This window comes from Lissotriton helveticus, chromosome 9 (assembly GCF_964261635.1).
Source record: "Lissotriton helveticus chromosome 9, aLisHel1.1, whole genome shotgun sequence".
In the NCBI taxonomy this organism is placed as follows: Eukaryota; Metazoa; Chordata; class Amphibia; order Caudata; family Salamandridae; genus Lissotriton; species Lissotriton helveticus.
The window spans coordinates 460,677,304-460,699,540 of record NC_136070.1 but is presented as its reverse complement, the minus strand read 5'-3'; the positions used below and the strand labels follow the sequence as shown (position 1 = coordinate 460,699,540).

The window sequence follows — 22,237 nt, the reverse complement described above, 5'->3', positions numbered from 1 at the left end:
ACTCCGGCTATTGCACGCTGTGGTCTAGCATCCTCTGGGCTCACTTTGAGTCCCCGTTCCCGATGATCTACAAACAAATCTTTGGTTTGTATGATTCTTAATTGTATTCTAAAATTAATGTTGTGCATTTTTTTCTCTCTCGCTCTGAGATGTTTATTGCCCCAGACTCTGATGTATTGTGAGTTACCTGTATTCAACTCATAACTAATATTAAATGAATCAAATATATTTTTGTGCTATGACTAATCTTTTAGAAATCTAGATAAAGATTTGCTTGTTAGAACTATACATGGGTATACAATTTTCTTACTTTAGAGTCATAGATATTTATGTGTATATAGGTTATTAGATTAGAAAGGCACTTTTTTATTCCAGGTCCTCAGGAAGGAGTGGCCATACGTCTCTGATTATCCAAGTCCCTATTAGCTCAACTAAAAGATCCATCAGAGGACCCTTATAGTCTATGGTTGATGTACACTTTATATGGGGCAATCTCGGAGATATCGAAGTTTGTGGTAGTATGAGAGTATGAGTATAAGGTGGGGTGGTAAAAACCTATAAACATAGGGAAATTTCCCCTAGCTGCCCAAACAACACGCACACCGCTTCATCAGGGGCGCTACAAATGCGTGACTAAGAATTTTTGTGTGGTGATGTATAACACCACATAAAAATGTATCAGAATAACCCCGAATGTGTGGTATACTTGACAGTGCTGTAGACACAGGATTGAGTCAAATTCTCCCATTTCCCTGGGGTTTGGGGAGGAGGCAGGAGACAATAGTCCAGTTCGGGTATTGAGGTTACAAAAACATCCTTGAATAGAGTGGTATTGGTTTGGATCTTAAATATGGTTATAGTTCATGTCAGAGGTGACACCCTGGGATTCCAATGGTTCTTATCCATGATATTTAGCGATTTCCGTTGGCAAATGTATTCAGTACCAGATTACATCACATACCTATAAAAAAGTCAAACATTCCATTCTGCACAAAATATTTATTATACATACATTTTCTCACAGGCCAAGAATAAATATAGCAAACAGACAATTGTACAAATATTCTCAAAATGTCCGACTTTATTTTTTTAGCACAGTTTCTTTTTTTGAAACACCATTAACACATTTTTAAAACATTCTAACAATCAAATTAAGTAAGCCATGCTGATGATAAGTGCCCATGCAAATGCATTTTATCACACAATATTTTTTTCAACATTAAATTACAAATTGAGTTTCAGTGCAGAGCAAACCAGAAAAACAAACATTGGAAAGCAAAATAAAGCAACGCGTGTAAGCATAATTGGGATTGAAAAAACGTGCAATTAAAAATATACAAATAATTATTGTATTTACACAATTGATTTTCGACATGTACCATAGAAAGAATTAACAGCGTAGTAATGCAACAGGAGAAGCAATTACAGTAATGAACAACCTTAGAAAAAGCCAAACAAAATCTATCTGCTTGAAGAGAAAGAGCAACCGCGGCATTACAAAAAGCAGGCTGTTCAGTCCGGCCGGAAGTCCTCTCATCCCGGAAGATGCGAGCAGCAGATTAGTGTCGAGCAAGCCACACCAGGTTTATGCGTGTTGACCTCTTACCAAAACCTTGTTTATCAGCAGCTTTCTGGGCGCCGCCTGTGCCGCTTTTGTTTCTGGCAGTTTTCCGTAGCTGAAACCCTTTCCTTATATCCGAAAGCAAGTTGTCGATGATGCACTCCTCTTCAACTTTCACCACACCTTTATGAACTAGTAAAAACAGACATAGAACTGATTATTCTGAAGCAACACGAACAGAGAGGGTCAAACATCTTTCCATCACTAGCAGTGGCATTGACAACTAAGCAACTGAAATGCACACATTCACAGTCAATGATTCGTTATTTAAAACATCAATAAATATTTAACACTGATTCATAAACCAACGTTCATCTGGCATGAGACCAATCTCTACATACAATTCTTAATTTACACTGATGGTGAAGCTTGTTTTGTGAGCAGAGGTGTATCTGCTCAGACATTGTGACTGCAGAAATCTAACTACAACTGCCTTGAACTGGAAGCCATTAGTGTAAATACCAGATTTCAAATCTGGGAGGGAGAAGTGAGGCTCAGCGGCCAGAGCCACTCACTCCGGAACGTGGGGCTCATGGTTTGATCCCCGGTGTTTGCCTGGGCAATAGCTCCCTTGATCTCCCCGATGACCCCAGCCCCTTGAAACCTTAAGGGGTGATATGTTGGCGCTTTACGAATATAGATTATTATTAAGGGTGGGCGTAGTTCGCGAAGTAGTGCTACGCGTAGCTACGCAAAGTGCACTTCGCACTACACGAGCTACGCGTAGCACTACGCGAACTTCGTAGTAGCATGTTCGCACTGTGCAAGATATCGTTTTCAATGATTGCACAGTGCGGACAAGCATGCGGCACTGTGCAATCATTGAAAACGGCATCTTGCACAGTGCGAGCTGTACTTTTCTGCCGCTCGAGTAGATTTTTATTCGAGCTGCAGCTTTCTCAACACGGACTGGTAGTTTCTCATCGCGAGCGGTCACGAGCAGGCGCGACCACTCGCAATGAGAAACCTGACCTCCCCGCGTTGAGAATCTCGCCGGGAGGTTTATTTTCCATGCTCGAGATCGGCAACTTGATGTTTCTGATCGCGAACAGGGAAAAGGTCTCGGGAGGATGTCATTTTGCTTGCTCGCGGTCGCCTACTTGACGTTGGGGACAGCGAGCAAGCTGCACTAGGCTACGCTACGCATGTTTGCACTGTGCTACGTGCCGTTTGCATAGTGCGAAGTTGCGCAAACTTCACAAACTACGCGAGCATAGCGTAGTGCTTTGCCCAGGGTTAATTATTATGTTTATCACTGCTCTTAAGTCACAGCAACTATTTTTCACAGTTTCGTCATCTTAAAGGGGATCATTGACTCCCCGGTCTTTCCTCAGTACAGACGTGAAGCAGGGGAGTACTGACTGATAGCTTGCTGCTTTACCCACTGTCTTTCACCCCTCTTGGGTCTCCACAGATTTATTGGGGGTGGCCAAAAGCTATTGGTGATAGGACACCACCAGGTGATATTTTCCCTATCAGCCACGGGTATCTCCAGAACCCACGGCCAATAGGAAAGTCAGAGGCTATGTCGTTTTGGCTTTCTGATAGCTAGGTGGCAAGAGAAGGCACTGAGAGTGTGTTGCTTATTGCAGGACAACAAGTATTCCTTTTTAATACAACTGCTGGGGAGTGGTGCAATAAGGGAGGACAGTGGAGGGGAATAGGAGGAGACCAGGGTTTATATTTCAATGGCAGGTGAGGGGGCGAATTCATGTGTGTCAGAAAGTACAGGCGATAGGTAGCTGAAGCTGCTGCTCCACATGTTTCTGACAAATATATCCCTCCCTCCGGGTCTTGAGGGGAGCCGTGACAGCACCTATGGTTATGGGTGCAGCCAGAAATTTCACCTACTCTAGGAGGCTGCATAGTGAGCAGGCAATAACACTGACAATGTGGATACCGTTGAAAGGTCGGCATCTTTGGATGTGCACCCTGTCTCGTCTTTGAAGAGGGCCACAGGCCCCTCCAGAGTCTGACTGCATTCCCCAAGGGCATTCTGGGAGGCACATTATATCCCATCTTCTATCCTGCGGAGTGTTACCATCTTTTAAGCAGACCGTTTTGCTAATAACACCAGCCATTGCACAGACCTAGGTACACCCTCATTTACTTAGGAAATTGGTTAACATGTTCACACATTAATAAATGGCCATTACACAGGAATCTATGGCTTTAATTCTATTTTAGAAGTGCCTCATATACTACATGTTTTAAACACAGTGGTCCTAAACAAGGACAATGAACTTAAAAGATAACTCTAGAACCAGAGTCAGTACTATATTTGAAGCTGTCCAGCCAGACAGAAATGCTTTTAATACGTAACATTGACATAAAAAGAATAAAGTGGGACACAAGCCTGCGTCCTTCTAAGCAGACATACAGTATATACAAAAAAACAGCAAACACAAACAGGAAGGCCCAGGCAGAGCGACTTGCTTGTCCATTCATAACATTCAATTAGCACAAGCAAAGATGTGGTGGGACACAGTTACACATGAGTAATATTGGTTAGGAAAGCGTTTACGGTGTACATATAGTCGACGACGTTACAATCCCTTTTAATTGCATACTACATGTATCCACTGTGCTTAAGCCTCATGTCCCAATGGATGGCAAAGCAATGCATTTATCAACAAGTCACACTACTCTTCTGGTATCTTCTCGAATCTGGGGTACACAATACCAAGAGGCATGAGGAACCTCATAAAAAACAAAAAATAGGACTGAGGGAGGTTTACGAAAAAAATCCAGCACTTCATTAATTTGCTCCTGCAGCAACAAAAATCCAGCAGGAGACAAGTCAGAGTTTACAAGTGCAAGTCTTTACGGCTTAAATCAATATATACAACTGCATGCAATCCATAAAAGTAGCTTCAAGTGTTAGAAGACCATCAACATTTTGCAGAAAGAATATTAGGTGCAGAGAACCATGTCAAACATCATCAACATGAGTTTTTCAGACACGAACAGTGTCATTGCTCTGGGATTTATGGATGCAAAACATGCTTACAAAGCTGTCAAACCGGGGGCTCTCTACTGGATCATGATGAAAAAAAACATTACATGCAAATTAGTTATTTGTTGGGAGCAGCATAGCCCCTCTACAACACTCAGCAAATGCCAGAGCATGTCGAGCCCTGAATCTACATTCTACAAGTCAAACGGTCATAAACGTATGCAGGTAGTAAGGCAGATGCTAATCTCTTACATTTCGCTAAGCTTACGTAGGGTGGGAGAAGGCAAGAGAAAATCAATGTGAAGGTATTCATTGCAAATGCCTGCATTCCAAACAGACACCCCATCATTCTTTTCCTTCTGCACTTTGTGTATTTGGCAGTCAGTTTAGGGAAATAGAAGAGGATAAACTGAAGGGGTGATTATACAACATAAAATATGGAAAAGTTGCTCTCAACGTAGGGAAGTTTTCTACTAAAAGGCTTCAAGTGTCATAGGATATTTTTCTATTGTTTCTGATATCACTTGTACCCCTTAGTGGGAAAGTAGGCTGCTGTGGATACGTACCTCTTTTAGACCACATGTTCAAAGGGTACACTGAAAATGATTTCCTTGTTCTAGGGTTTTCCTATTGTGTGTGACACTTACTGCCTCGTTCCAATGTGTGAAATAGCAGAAACGTGCATCCTGGAATAGGAGATGTGCTTCCTATGCTAATAGGTGCTAATCTGTGACACTAATGACAAAATGCAAAAAGAACATCTATGGGGTGCAGTCACAGCGTGTGCCAATCTTCATGTTTTAGAGTACATGACTTTTCATGTGCCTCTGGCCGTGTATACGATAGGCCATTGACCTCCTACCCACTATTTATTGAATCTCTTATTCCAGGTCCTAAGAATCCCATATGCAGCAGCCTCGGCCACATTCAGCAAAAATCACCAACAGCCACCAGCATTATGAACAACCATCTTGTACATCTAGTCCCAGAAGGGTGCCAGAACCGGAGCATAACAACAGTAATCAGCCAGTGCTGTGCTCTCTGCCAAATACAGAACAAAATGGAAGGGGTCAATTTCAATTATAGATTCAGCTTACCTGGCTTTCCATCTTTCCCCTTTGGCCTTTTGGCCTCCTCCTCTGCAGCCTGCTTCTTCCTTCTTTCTGCCTTCTCAGCTTGATCCCTCCTGTCTTTGTTGTCCTACAATGAAATGTGGTAGTTGGCAGTTAGATATATTAGGAAGTTCGCATAGAAAGGCCACATGCAAATGCCAAAAGCACTGGAATTCTTTAACTGAGGTGTGGACTAAAAGTTTAATCGTGAGTAAATGTGTAAAGTATTTTGTTTTAAAAGAACAGCATGATCTCAAATATTAGGATTACTTATTTAAAAGTTAGAAGTCATACACGCACAACGCGGGTTGTGCCCGCTGGGAAAGAGACCTGGGGAGATCACTGACCCACAAAGAATGGGAAGGCATATATCACAGGGCACGACACTCAGCCTATCATATGGGCCTCACAGAAACTCTGACCAAAATTGTTACTTATTGTTATTACACGCCAGTGCGCCTACACCACTTCGACCCACGCCGGAGCGACCTCTGCTGGAGGGACTGTAGGGAAGTGGGCACATTAGAACATGTTCTCTGGAGCTGTACCTGCCTACAGCCATACTGGTCTCAAGTGCTTGATGAAGTTGATTTACAGTTCGAAACACAGCTCCCTCGATTTCCTTTCTACATCCTCCTGGGCTTACCTAACACATTGACATACCCACTCAAGTGCCGGAAGGGTCGAATGATTGCGATCGCCCTAGGGGCGGCCATACAAAATATCTTGATCCATTGGCGTTCCACCCAGCTCCCCACACATTATGGTTGGCTTCAGAGACTTTGGCTGGTATTGGGTATGGAGAAACTCACACTCACGCTGGCTGGTAGGGGGTCGGAGTTCACCGAGCTATGGCGGCCCTTCCTGACATTATTGGTGTCTGAGTTTCGGGAGTTAACATGTCCCCGATACTTGCGACAACTTTGCCTCCCAGATACACAGATCCATAGTAGCATCTCCACGAAAACTCCTAAAACCCGTTGCTAAATCTCAGGCTGTTCCCCTTCATATTTCCCTTCCTTCTTCTTAGTTTCAGGTGGACGAGGGGTGGGTGGGATGGCTGGAGGGTGATGCGAGGGGTGTGTTGCGGAGGCCGGGGGGGTTTCTATTTCCCACTAGCCCTTCACTTGTTCAATAAGTAGACCCACTCCATGCTTATTACCAATGGTAATACTGTAACGTGACTTTGTTGTCTATTTTGCAATGTCTTTGAGGAGCTGAGGGTCCTGGTTTCTTGCTTGTTTTGAAATCAATAAAAAGATTTAAACCATAAAAGATAGAAGTCAATACCAATCATTTGTTCTTGATGATAAAAGCCTGCCTATGTTCCATTCAAATGGAACCATTTTGTAGTTAACTCTGCTTGCTTCCAAGAACACCCAAACTGCTGATTTGCTGAACAGAATCCTGTGTACAAAGTTGAAAGACTGTCTTATGTCCTAGGCAAAAGGGAAACATGGTTCTTGAAGATAATAGTCCTAGCTTGCTGTAATGACTGGAGGTTTTCTAGCCAAATGGCACAGATAGAGTCTACTGGATCTTTTGTTATATGACATCTACTTTCTGATCATTTAATATATAAAACAGGAAATTGGCCAAAATCAGACACGTTTTGATTAAGTCACTAATAGGTAGTTACTTTGCTAGTAACTGTTAACAAGCCATCTACAGAAAGCTTGGTTTCTATTGAAATACTTCTTAAGAGAAAGGGTAGTGTTCGAGCATCAGAATGCAAGCTAATTACAAGGGACTCAATAACGACAAGGAATAGTGCAAGTGACAAAGGCTACGTTTAGAGTGTGTCTCTCGGATTATGAAACTGTTTACTTAAATTCTCATCTATGACCAATCTATCATAAGGATCTTTATAGAAACCAAGATTAGCATTATTAATTATTTGTTTTAGAACTAAACTGTGTAACATATATGAAAGATATTCCCATTGCACAATATCAAATGCTTCTTCGCCATCTCCTAATACTTCTAGCAGAGAATGGGAGTAGAAAATGGATTTATCAATACAGCAAATGAAAGCGGACATATTTTGCTCCCATTGGCAATCGTCCATGGAACCCTGCTGGTCCAGATATAATATGTTTCCCAAAAATAGCCTGTATGGGATTAGCTATTACTCTTGGCAAGATCTTACTAATGTAATTCAGCAAATATATAGACTGGGATAGGGAGGAGTGTGTCGGACCTTTCCCAGATTGACACTGTAATGTGATGTTTGTGCCTTGAATATCCACGGGACAGAGCTTTTTGGGAGATTGAAATAGACAGCCGGGAGAAAAGCTGCACAGGATATTTACATAAAGTCCCTAAGCTCCGACTCCATTCCACTTAGGCCCTCTGATCCATTTCAGATTGCACCCCTTCCGAATTCTGTCAAATCGGCTGTAAACAATAATACCACAAATGTTGTCCATCCTTATTTGTTGAACTGAGAAGAGGACAGACAGTGTCAAGGTGGTCTGATAAGGACCTAGATAGCACACCTGATGAGACACTCTGGTTGGAACAAGTGTTCCTTTATCAATATGTCAAGGCCATGAAGAAACATCCCTTGATAATTCATCAGAGAGGTGTAGTTCAAATTGACGTCACCTTGCTTCTCATTTTCTTGAAGATATTTCTAGGACCCCTTCTCTGGCACCTATAACCTATATCACAAGTTCCTAAAACTATGTCAGAGGTTTTTTATCCCTGATTACTTTTCTGTATTTAAGGACCACCATTTCACCCCTTAGGGAGAGAGGTCCTTCATCCCAGATTATCATGCAAGATACTGTCCAAAGACTATCTTGATTACTGCCGGCAATTAGAGAAGCTGATGCACCCTGCCTGAAGCTTATATGAGCCTAGTCCCCGAGGAGAGCTGCTACCGAAACATGCGTTTGTCTTTCGCAGGGAACACTTCCTCCCTGGCTCTTCTGATAAATACAGCTCGTGCAGTCAACAAGGTATGCAGTGCACTGCTCCCCCCCCACCCCCACCCAAGACACTGTAGTTCGCAAGTTGCTCCTCTATAAACTCTCTTAGGGTAGTGCATAAAAATAGGTTTGGGGTTTTAGACTTTTAGATGACCTTTAAACCTTGTTAGAAATGTTCATTTTATTCTCGTTTGCAATGTTACTTCTTGCATTTTTAGGATATCTTGTGTGATCGTTTTAGATTTACTAATTAACAGGTTCACACTGTTGTAATAAATACTTATAGTTAAAAGTTCACTTAGGTCACCCATGGATGGAAAACACATCTTGTAGAGCTATGTCAGAGTTGTAGCTTACGCAACAATATGATGGGTTACTGAATGAGTAAGTTATTACTCTTATCTAACAAGGCAAATGAAATAGATATGTTGATCTGGAGTTATATTTTTGATAAATACTTTTCAGTATCTTGTTTAGCTGATAATTACATTATAATGCGTGAAATATTAGAACAAAGATAGACCATGTGCAGTATTTTCTGTGCTAATTAGCTAATAATAGGCATCATGATAGCAGTATGCTTTTCTGTAATGATTCGGCCTACAATATTATACTGCATAATAAACAGCTATCATTTAAAAAATGTAACAAATCTAGCTATATATATTCAGTTCATAGAATATTCTTATCCAATAAACTAAACCTCTATGAAACAGACTGTTTTCAAGAAACCTAATTTATGTCATAGGCACACTGTTACAGATTAGATAGAATTTTAACATTGGCCACCCTACTGCACTTGCACTAATAGTATCTGGTATGTGTGATGGAGAATATAGCAAGGCATGATGCAGAAAAAAACGTTTTTCATGCTTCAGTCAGTGCAACCTTTTAAACATTAACAATTAAAAAACATTCCACATTTAGGACCTCGTGGAAGCAATTTAGAATATCTGTGATATGTTATCCTCTCCAGCTCAGATCAGAATCTTCGACCATATTCTCTTTCATACAAGGTTTCTATTGTTCCAGTGGATTAAGGAGTACCAGTGACCTTTACATACAAACCTTCTGAGCTTTAAGGAAAAGGTCCCTAAAGATTTTTATTGTGGAAAATGTATCTTCCAAGGACAAACGGTTTACATCTTCACAGAGGTAGACTGCAAGATTTGCTTTCTTCTTTTCAATACTTTCCAGCTCTTCCTCTATTGATCTCAATGAATCAATACAGTCCTGAAATTAAAAAGTTATATTATTGTCTTATGTGCGCATTCACACTGCATAAATATTTAAAGTGTATTTAATAGACAAGTCAGCAGTTGTATAAGTTGCAATGCCATTCTAATTTGAAAATGGAGATCCCTTTTACACTCAAATGTTAAGGTTACACAACATTATGGAACCTACGTATTACCATGTCAAAGGTGCAGAAACACACTTTTGTCAAAATTTAAACATGTTGCCATCACTGTAGTAAAAGTTAATTTGCAATATCTGCCATATCCAACCTCAATGAGCTTAAAAGGAAAAGAGATTTGGAATGTTCAAATACAGAAAAAATTGTTTTTGAAAACTGTGCTACCTGAATAGTGGTAAGCATATTTGAGACAAACGTGAATAAATCTAGCTTGATAGGCTTAGTAATTATAGCATAGCTTAGAGCAGCCCCATGCTGTATTTGTGACATATCTCCCCTCCTTCTGACTAGTCATGTTATTTCAACGAGTATCACTGCTCATACAATGTAAGACTATATTGGGGATAGAAAAATAATATGTCATATTATAAAGATTTATAGCCTGCAGCAGAGAGCTATACTAGTTGTTAGAGGCCCTGAACTAGAGTTATACGCTCGAGCCGAAGGCGAGGGATATAACGATGGAGCGGGCCTTTAACAACCGGCATAGCTCAAGGCTATTAGAACATTCCACCTGCTGAGGGTAGAATATTCTGAATTAAAAAGGCAGAAACAGAAAGACAAACATTGGAAAGTTGGAGTAGAAGGTTTATACCAGCCATTATAGGCATGGAGCTACTCCATGTCATCAATGGATTTCTAAGCATTCCAGTGTTTTAATGCAGAGTGTTCTTGTCTAAATAGACACACTCTTTACGATGTGTTCAACTAACCATTTAGCTGATCAAAACCTTCATGGTTCCATCTGTACCATGTTTTTTTTGCCTTCATTGGGATGCCCGAACAGAATGCTGAAACAATGCATAACGCGGACAATTTATGTGTGGGTTATTTCACAAAATCATGAAAAAATTTGCATGCAATTATTTTTCCACTTTAATGCCTTGAGTTTCAAATCTTATTTTCCAAGCGTTAGTGTACTCTATTTCCAACATGTTTAGGAAATGAGATGACACGCAGACAAGATGTGCTGTCCTTTACAATTGAAACAATGAAGATTACAGCTCTTGCCACGTATCATCTGCAAGGCTGGAGGGGCCGGGCATTTCCCTGGGAGGATGGCGGAATGGGTGGCGTTTGTTTTATTGTGGGACGGTTTTGTAGCAGTGCAGCAGTTTTGAAAAAACTGCAAAGTTCCTTGTATATCCAGCAGTATTTGGGCAACAATATAAGTGCCAAGATAACTCCAGTGATTAATGTGCCTGCTGGAGAGAGATGGGAGTTTTGTCTAGACGCAGCTATGACTCATCTAGAGCAGTGTAGAGGGTTGATATGCCTGCTGCAAAGAATGAGTACCATGCATATCAAAGAACAATATTTTATGTGCATATCTCAGTGGGTTACTACTTTTGTAACAGAGATTATTTTGTTACTGTGATGTTCATAAATTACAATCATAATCTAGCACAGAGAATTATGAACTGCCATCAAAGGGATGCATGTAAGCTGCATGGTACAGGTTAGTAAGTCATGTTTTTTTCCAGGACTTTCATTAGCCTGATGTTGGTAAAACACATTCGTTTGGATATAAATAAATTCTTATTATTAAAGTCAACCCAAACCACTATATTATGTTCTGAATGCTATGCTGAGTTTGTGCTTCTCCAGACAAAGCACTCTTAAAAAAATGCCTACCAATTTGGATGGTATATCAATTCCCTACACCTTGTTGTTCCTTTACCTTGTGTAACATTTTGTATGCACTGATTTACACAAGTATGATTCATGGTCTCTGCATCTGTGTGATGTAATGTGCTCCAACACCCTATACTGGTAAATGAGGTGCTATGCAGAGATATGAGGCACTGTTGGAGGGTGAACTTGAGGAAATAATTGAAGACCCCAACAAATATTGTCGTATCCTGGGGCACAGAAAGGTCATTATTTACTATGCTTTAAAAGCTGATGCAATTAAATAAATAATAACAAATGTGTTGTAGGATGCACCATTTCCCCCAACATTTTCATGGGGGAATACCCCCTCCCCCGCCCACACCCCCAAGATCCCCCTTTTGTAGAGGTCAGGCTTGCTCGCTGCACTCGCCATGTACCGTACAAGCTGCTCTGACAAAATCTGCCAGCGCTGCTTTGGGTTCCCAGTCCGGCCCTAATCATCTGGTCCAGTATGGCACTACCAGCAGTAATGTCAGAGGCTCGGGCAAATTCAAGACAATTGAGAAGGTGTAAATAAAAAAAAAATTCCAACAAGTGGTTGAAAACTATTTGATTAGTGTTATGGTTGCTTTAGCAGAGCAACAGACCAACATCATACTAAATAACAAACTCTCTTAAAACAACCCCAACTGAAGGGCACTAGGACAAGTGCAGAGACAGAAATAAAATGTTGGATAGACGTATGAAGCCTTACACAGGTCCAGTTGCATGGCTGTGGTCATCAACAAAAGAGTTGTTAACCTGATGGCTAGGCATTCCCAACACTAGGATCTTGAATCAAAAAGGTAAAGATGCCAAAAAGACCTCTGTGCCTAGACAGATATCTCAGCACTACAATATGCAATGGAATTACATACAGTGATTAAACTTACAGACATTATCAGGCCTACAAACGAATGTCAAGAAAGATATCATGGGACATGTTGACAATAGAGACATTCGCCAATATCAGGAAAGTACTTGCCTGAATTGGTTTCTCATACTGCTCTTTTACGTCTTGTGTTGCGGGGGATGACATTTTGTTCTGAATTTCCCTCAACTTTTTCAAGTTGGCAGTGATTTCGGAGTACAGATTTTCTATGTTAATTCTGAAAGTTTAACAAACAATGAAAAAGGTTAAAAAAACAAACATGTAAAGTCATACAAATTCTGACTAAATCATTATCCATCTCATTTCACAAGTGGGGATCTGAATTATTCAGGGCCATGCTTAATATTGAAATTACAACCGGAGTAACATTTGTGATTGGAGGAAAACTGAATCTCTCTATTTGCTTCTTAATTGCTTTAAAGTATCGAAATCGAATCACACCAGTTGTATTGGTCCCATGCCTGACCAGGAAAGGAAAATTGGTTGGTACCAGACCCATGTTACTCTGATGCACAATGACTCCAAGCCATTCTGAAAAGCACGAGAAAGATACAAAGCATATACATAGTCGTAAACAAATAGACAAATTATGAATTTTTCAGACTATTTTTCTTAAATATATTGGCTAGAAAGTCATTTGTTTTAAATGTTATTCTATATAGTATCTGAAATAATTCCATAATTCAGTGGTAATACATCAAGGTGTATGCTTTCCAAGCAGCATTAAATAATTTACCTAAAAAGGAAATATTAGTCCATCATGCCAATTAGGTTTCTCTCGGGTATTAATGGGCAGAGGATGCCTCAGCCATTCGAGTTTTGAAAGCAGCTGCCTTCCTCTTGTCCTAGCCCTCAACCAAGCATAAAGATAGACTCCCTCCCCCAAAGTTTGCATAACGAGCAATGTTGAAATCCAGATAAGAGTTAAATGTTTTATTTCATCTTCAGTAATAAACCATGCACTCCTTTGGGCACATGGTCTATGTTACGTTGAAGGCCTTAGGCCGGCTCGCTGAAAGGAATAATGAGAGACACGTAACATATGTATGCGACTTACCATTGGCATGTGCGCACGGCCTCTTTTATTGGCAGGGTCACCTGACCAGTGATGCCTGCGGTGGATGGGTGTGGGGTTGAAGTACAACCCCTCAGGAATGGGGGTTGCCTTGTTACGTGTCCATCAAGACACTACTGTCCAGAAATGTAGGTACACCCTTGTGTTTATTTTAAACCTGTATACCAAAAACAATTGCATACTGTGGTGCACGTGCTTAGATTGATTTTCAAGTAAGTACAGTCATCATTGTGCAATGGGGTACATAGATCTGTACGAAAGCTCAATCTTGATGTCGAAGGTGGTACCTCAGTTAACCTTTTTTTTTCCAGACAATATCGATTTGTCACTATCCTCAAGGAGTTGGCGGGAGTCCTCCGTTGTGTATGAAGTGTTCAAAGTGGTCTGCGAATGCATTGGCGATATCCCTTGGGTGAGTGACGTGTGACCCATCCCCAAGAGTTAACTGGGGCACCCATCTTTCCCCTTGCTCCCTCCTCTCCAGCCACACCAACAATTTCCCGGCTCTGTCTCCCAGCACGTATAGTCTATTTGTCGTGTGAAGGAGTTTGCCTGTATCTTTTCCCTGACTAGGATCTTATATTCCTCCTGTTTGAGCACTAGGCGGTGTCTAATGTCCTCTGAGGGGCCATATTGTATTAGTCTTCTAATCTTTGGAGGTCGCCTTCAACCTGGACTATGTATTGTTGTCGTTTTTTTGGTGTACCCTAACCGAAGAGCCAGGGCTTGCCCTTTCACCACTTCTTTGAAGCCCTCCCATACCGTCACGCCAAGGCCACCGAGCCTACATTTTCTTTAAAGTAATTGCTGGTGTGTTCAAGTAGTTACTCTTTTATATCGTGGATCATCAGCAACCAGTCACTGAGAGTCCGTGTGAGCGCGGTTGGCGCTCAAAAAGGGTGAGTTCCAATGTCACTGGGGAGTGGTCCGAAATGCCCCTCGGGAGTGCCCGGGGGTTTTGAAATTGGCCAAGGAACCCAGACTGTGTGAGGAAATAATCAATGTGGGAGGAGCTTTTGTGGGCGCTGGAATAGTAGGTATACTAGACACCGTCCGGCTGGAATGCACGCCATATGTCACCTAGACCTAGGGCCATGGCAAACTCTTCCATATGTGTGTGTGGTCGTGTCAACCGTCTGGGTGGAAGTCTATCTTTGCTATCGTCCATAGTCATATTGAAGTCCCCTTCCATTATTAGAGTGCCTATGGGAAGATTTGCTAGTATCCTCCCCAGATCCACAAGCGCTTCTCTACCCATCGCCGGGGGGATGTACACTGAGACCACATTCAGTATCTTCCCCTCCTATTGCACCTCTGCCACTGCGAACCTGCCCTCCGGATCTGCCCATGTTCTCCTCACTATGAGTTCCACATTCTTTTTGACCAGGATACCCGTTCCCCTGGAACCGGAGGTGAAGTTTGCATGAACCAACAGCTTGTATGCCCATCTCGTAAGGGCTTTGCATTTATTACCCACCATCTGTTGTCCCCAGATGCAGGTTTTCAGCCGCTTGGAGGCGAATATTCCTCCAAAAATATCTTTACCTACCCTGATGCACACGTAAAGCTCAACCCAGTTTACAACAATCTCTACGGTGATGTGACTATCCCCTCCATGCCAGTGGATTTAGAACTACCCACTCCCAAACTAGGCAGATTGCCTCCCCCCCCCTGAAATTACTTATGGGTGTTGGCTGGCAGCTCTCACTCCTTCGCCTTGCCCTAGTGATCGTGTTACTTAGTGTAATGTCTGAAGCCTGCTTTTTACCACGTTTCTGTCCCTATGGATATGCCGCCCATTTTCACTGTCTCCTTCAATCACTAATCTGCGAACAGTTCTGGTCCATCTCGTACAGAGGTTCAGTCTTTTCCACTGCACAACGTCTCTCCCTTCTCAACCAAGGATGTGCCATCTTCCTGCTCCTTTCCGTGTTTGGAGCTGGGTGGATGGGGTCCCCCATTTCCGACCACATCGCGGACACTCAACTCTTCGCCACCCTTCCATCAAGTCCCAGGCTTCCTCCGGTGTGGAGAAGAACCATGTCTTCCCCTCCGATTCTGAGCGTAGTTTTGCACGAAATAGCATAGCATATTTCACTTCACGCTGTCGAAGTTCTTTTTTGACCACCATAAAACTATGCCGTTGAGCCTGGACCTTTGCTGTGTAGTCCGGGAAGAAGGTGACCACACTGTTGTTGATCTTAAGTGGAGGATAAGCTCTGGCTGTCTGCAGGATTGCGTCTCGGTTTCTAAAATTGAAGACCCGCACAATGAGTGGCCATGGAGTGGCCCCTGGCTTAGAGCGACGCCCCAGAACCCGATGGGCCCTTTCAATGGAGAAGTAGCCGGAAAGTCTTTTAGGTTGGAGATGTTTTGTGATGAAATCTTCAACGTAGAGGTCCGCAGCAGTCCCCTTTATTCTTTCCGGAACCCCCAAAAAACACATGTTATTTCTTTGTGCCCGCCCTTCATAGTCATCCAGCTGTTTAGCCATCATGGCTTGTTGAGATTGCAGTTCGTTGACTTGCTGTTGGAGCTGGGATGTGTCCACCTGCAGCGCGGCCATTGTGTCCCCTAGGTTTTTATCTTTCTTGTCCATTTTGCGAAAGTCTGCCCGCAGTAGGGATACTTCCACATTCACTGAGTCTATGCGAGCTTCTAGGGAGGTGCGCACCCCCGAGATTGCCTCCATTATGTCATTGAGCGTGAGGTCTGCTTGGAAAGAAGGGCCACGTTTCCCATACGGGGCTTCTGTCTGCTCTTTATCCTGCTCCTCTCCTGCCTTGGTCCATGCAAATTTAGCAAGTTTATTTTGAGCCGAGGCTTTAGGTACTCTTCCACTCGCCATTTTGGCTGGGGATTTAGTCCACTGCCTTTGGCTTACCCTGGTAGTCCCCGCCACCTGCCTGGTGGAAAAACAGATCCCCCGGCGGCCTGTCGGGTTTCCCAAGGGATGGCCCCTTATGAGTGTCCGGGACCTATTACCTAGTGGGATCCCTTAGTGTGACAATGGCCTCTAGGGCTCTATGGCCCCCTCTGGCATAGGTCTAGGCCTCAACTTTCACCGGGTTCCCCGTGTCTGCTACAGGTGTTCGGCAGATTACGGCACCGCCACCATCTTGCTTTCACAGTCGGATGCAGGTCCGGTTTCTTTTCCACCGTTTGGGCACCAGGGGACTCCGCTATACCTCTAACTGGGTCTCAGAGGCGCAGGTACTCTTAACCCCCAGTATTGTGGGTTTACCGCATGATTATATCAGGATAAATATCGAAATTTCTGGCGAGGGCTGAGGAGCCTCACTCGAGAGCCGCCATTCATCTTAGCTGCTAGCCTCGCCCCCAGTTAACCTTTTTTTGTAAAATGCCAGAAAACTTTGGCAAAGAGCTAAATTTGATGGATAACTTTAAACACACAACTCTCCCCTGGTGCAGTGCACTTATGCGCCAATTTTTGTCTAACCAGCTCAAATCAAATTTTTGTACCACTTGGTCTGTGCAAATGTCAATGCAAAATTACACTGCACTGTTGGGAACTCTATGTAATCAAGACATTTGATAGCCAGATCACTAAATAAATTCAATGCAAACTGTCACTTAGCAGTTCTGATTTGTAAGTCACGGAGGTCATGGAGGTTATCATTGGCCAGAACCACATGCATTTGTATAATTATTTAATTACTATGTAATATTTGTATCATTTTGTTGCAAAAGTATGTTTTGCCAAAACAAAACCTAAAAACTCAACATGTGCACAATCTTTCATATTTTTTTTTCCTCAACGAGAACGGTTTGATAAAGGGTCGTGTCCTATCACACTACACGTCTACCTTGCATTGAATGCCTCACTATATGCTTCTCTTGTAGTTATTTTTGCTATGCCTTTTATGTCTCCTTATTATGGACCAGCCTCCTTAAATAGCTGCGTATGCGCTTCTAGCATGTTTCACCACTCCTGTTTTGCACTTTGGGGGAATAAACAATATTTTTTCACTTCGTCTGGAATAGCAGATTTTTAGGTCTGGTTATAGTGAGCTTCAATAGAAAAAAAGACTTCACATCATCAACTATCACAACAAGTACAGTATGAAGTACCAAGAGACTGTGGGCAGGCACCTTCCAGCCGTTTGTCTTCATGTGCTTTTCATGATCCACCATTGCATGCAGGGGCTGTCCACCAAGGCCATTGTTTTTTATGGATGGTTACATTGCCCCATTTGTATTCCCACTAGATGTTAGTGATGGGGCTCCAATCAGTGTTTTTGTTGGACTCCAGATTAACATGAGTTGGGGCTTATTCTTGAGAACAAATGTATGCTCTTTGATGTATATACTTGGCTGACACATCATGATCATGATAATATGTTGGTGAAATAATTTTTTTGTTGCAAAAGTAAATACATGTTCGCATATACACTTCATTAAAGATGCTAAAAAGCTACATGGGCATTTGTGTGTGTTTTCATGCCATTGCCATTATGTTATTAAACAGCTCATTCAATTAATATGTTCTAAAACTACTAGATGCTAACTACAACCACCATGCTTTAAAACATTTGCTTGTAAAACACACGCTGTAGTTTCCACTATCAACAGTAACCTTTTCTAATATACTAAACAATGATTTTCTACACAATTCATTCTGCAACCGTTATATAACAAAGTATCATAAACCTATTGCAACTAACACCTTTCTATTACTTCATTCATGCCAAACATATACCACTCAATATATAAATATGTATATACACAAACACACATATATATATATATATATATATACACAAATATATAATATATATATATATATACACACACACACACACACACACAACCGCTGTATAACCACTGTTTCTTTCATTACAGTTATAAATAAGTTGTTCCTCTTTTAGTTATCTCCTTCTTGAATAATATAATATTTACATATAAATAAATGATGCACACATATTCGTCCATTTATTTACCGCAATATGATCATTACGTTTGCTTGAATATATTCCTGTTATTTAGTATGAATCAAGTTCTTTTTTCTGTTAATTGTTTAAAATGATGAAGGTTTCATGACAGCTGATACATTCAGTCCTCATAAAAAAAATTTAAACAAAGTGCACAGTTCCACTAAATGTAAGTAAGTGATAGGGCCTTTTCCGTTATTCTTTTGAATAGTTCAACAGTGATCAGATATGTTATATAGGTTAAGAATGGAGTGTGAGGAGACAAAGAAAGTACACACCAGAGACTCGAGTCAGATGGCATTCAGAACCATATCATCTTTCTGTCTTTGAAGGCTACTGGGTTGCAGGCTCAGCCTTCACTTGGCAGGCCTACTGGTCTGCCTGTCTGTTGCAACAAGAATAGCAGATGCTGAGGGGCGTGGCTTTCGCCCAACGGAGATGGCAGCACGCCCGTAGCTCTCCGGGACTTAGGGAAGCGGATACGGCCAGCGCTGCTCATGGCTCCCGCCGTTTGAGCCCAAAACGGAGGACTTTGCTCGAGAACTAACAGAGATCATCCTGGGACCCATTGCTGAACACCACAGTTCACGGTAGTGTACTTGTCAGCCTTTTTCTTCCCGTCGCGTCTCTCTGCCTCAGCCTGATGCCATTTTGCGATGCCAGTTATGGAACGGCTTTTCTCCGCGGCTTTGTTTTCACTTTGTGCGATGGGTCCCCCTTGCCTCCCATCATCATTATGTGGCTGAACTTGCTGTGTGGAGACCTTTTCCAGCGATTATATTGCATAACAGCGGATTCCTGAGGTATTCAAACTACTCGGCCGCCATTTTGTGACGCTGGTTTCTTCTACGTATGATCTCCCTCATACTTTTTTCCTTATTCACACGTTACACTACTGCTGCCGCTATTAATGCCTGAATGTGAAGAGGCATTGTCAACTGCTGTTTACGAAGCTATTACTGATTCCTTCACTGCGCCGCTCAGAGACTTTCAGTTCTTTTCACCTCCCATCTCCTACAATGACTACGCTCAACGTGCACTGAAGCCAATATTATTATTATTGTCTTTATCATTTACAACCAGATGCTTACGCCAAGGGAGTCAAATGACGCTTTACTGAAACTCTGAGTCTCTTATATGCATGCGCAGCTCCTTACATGTATTCAGATTCACTGCAACGTTAGTTCCTGCATTAACTTATTTTAAAAGCATCTTGACACACCTTCATTGGAACCTTCTTCTGCTGTTTTGGTTTTCACAACCTTATCATTACACCATATTACACTATATGGTTCATCGTTTTTTCACCACAATTAGTGACAATATGGACAATTTTTACAACAGTTATGGATTACAACCTTCTTCACCGCCGTTGATTCATGTTTTTATTTATATGTAATCCTTTACCTGCATTGATGTTACCAATATATGCTTCTGATACCTTTGCATATGTATATATTCCATTGCACTGTTCGCTTTTATTGTACTGTTATTTCTATCTGGTAATGTTCCATGAATAAGCTCATTTTCTTCAGGTGATTTACCTATGGTAAAGCAAACTAAAGAGGTTCTTCATTCTAAATCTACTTCCCGTAATTTCTCCACTCACACTGGTTCACGTTTTCAGTGTTTGGATATGGATGATCCAGCCACCTCCTCACCAAAAAGCGCATCATCAATGGCGTCTTCTCCGGCTCCCCTTGGCAATAAAGCATCCACGAAAAGGCTAAAGAAGGATCTTCCTTCTCCTCCTACACCATCTTCTTCAGTCACCATGGACCTCTTGCTTGAAGAAATTAGGGCCTTACGCCTTTTTGTTGAGGAAACCACCACCACTCTTCAAGAAACTACTGCTACACTTCAGGATCTTTCTAATAAGTGGTCTAATGTGGAGTATCGCGTCACTACGCTGGAACATAATGTTGAAACCTTGAACTCTTCTACTTCCAAGATCAAATCCCTCTGTTCTCAAATATCCACCCTACACAAACAGGTTGAAAATTTAGAAAACAGAAATCGACGCAATAATCTATGCATTTATGGTTTGCCGGAGGGGACAGAAGGGTCAGATCCACTTTCTTTCTTCAAATCCTTTCTCCCCAAACTTCTAAAACTTCCTGATGGCCCTAGTTTAAATATTCAAAGAGCACATCGTCTGGGATCTTTATCACACCAGACCTCTTCCTCTTCCACAAGCAAACCAAGAGGATTGATAATGTACTTTCTTGAATTTACTGACCTACTGAAAGTCTTAGCTACAGCTAGAGCAATGAATAAAATCACTTGGTCAGGCAATACTCTGTTTTTTGTTCAGGATTATGCAAAATCAATGGCGGACCGCGAAAGGAGTTCTTGGCAATGAGACCTCAGTTGCGTCTAATTAGGGCACGATATGGTCTCTTTCACCCTTGTCTGTTCAAAGTTACTATCAACAATAAGACTACTTCGTATGAAGATCCATTGAAGCTTAAAAGTTTTCTTTACTCTTACCACTCTAACTCCATGGATACTTCAGCTGCGACTTCTTCTGGATAACCAACATTATTTCTCATTTCTGCAATTTGTATATGCTTCATCCTGCTTGTGATGTAGTTGCCAACTTATCTGTAATGCCTCATTCAGATTGATGTTAATATGACTGCGCTTCCTCAGTTCTTGCTTTTTATGTTTTTCTTTTCCTCTTCTATTTTCTTTTTTGGCCTAGTTCATACTTTTCTTCACACATTCTTCAAACATGTTTATACCTTTTGATGTTATTGTTTTTTAAGACAAGAATTTAACCCAGTTTTTTCCTTTTTACAGATTATTCGTCCAGTTTCCTCCCTTTTACCATGTTTACCAGCAGTTTGTTGGTGCTGTTCTCCTCCCCGTTTTCCCTCGTGAGTTTGGGTACCGTCATCCTTCCGTGTGGCCTTCCACCCTCCCATCCTTTGTTTCATATGGTCTGGAACTTATGTAGGTTCTGTTTCTTCCTTCTATTTTTCCCTTTTGCTCTGTCATTTTTTCCTTTACCTTTCCTATTTACTTTTTTTCTTCCACCCTTTCTTTCTCACCTTTCTACTATCCTATTTTGATCTTTTCTATCTTCTCCCTATTCGATATCCTTCACTTTTTCCCTTCTCGCTTTTTCTCTTCCCTCTCCTTCTTTCATTCATCACTTTTTTCCAATCGTTTTTTCTCTGTTATACCCTTATCCTTCATTTTTCACACCTTTATAAGATGCTTAGTTTACCTTTTCAATCGGTTTGTTTCATTGTATGCTTATTGATGTTTTTCTCACTCCTATCTATTCAGAGTTACTACATGGAATGTTAAAAGTTTAAACAACCCCATTAAAAGACAACGAGTTTTATCTCATTTGGCCAAATTAAAAACGGATATTGCCATGTTACAGGAAACCCACCTTCCTGAATCTGAAGCATCTAAGTTAAAAAGGTCTTGGGTGGGCAATGTATTCTGTTCCCCAGCTTTGGGCAAAAAGAATGGCGTTGTAATTTTGTGTCACAAATAGTTTAATATTTCTATAGTTCATCAAGGAAATTGATTCTAATGGTCGTTGGGTAATTATCAAACTGTTAATAGATAATGTCCCATTAGTTGTATTTAATGTTTACGCTCCAGTTTCT

General features: G+C 41.5%; 1 protein-coding gene across 1 annotated transcript in view; it reads right to left on the bottom strand.

Moving 5' to 3' along the window:
• Positions 1–990: 990 nt before the first annotated feature.
• LOC144783200 (inverted formin-2-like) overlaps positions 991–22,237 on the bottom strand; it is a 112,534-nt gene continuing 91,287 nt past the window's right edge. The window contains exons 13-16 of the mRNA XM_078662298.1: positions 12,678–12,801; positions 9,691–9,855; positions 5,675–5,777; positions 991–1,753 (exon numbers count right to left, since the gene is read on the bottom strand). Of these exons, the coding sequence (XP_078518424.1) occupies positions 1,560–1,753; positions 5,675–5,777; positions 9,691–9,855; positions 12,678–12,801 (586 nt within the window). The 3' untranslated portion in view covers positions 991–1,559. The remainder of the gene's footprint in view (positions 1,754–5,674; positions 5,778–9,690; positions 9,856–12,677; positions 12,802–22,237) is intronic.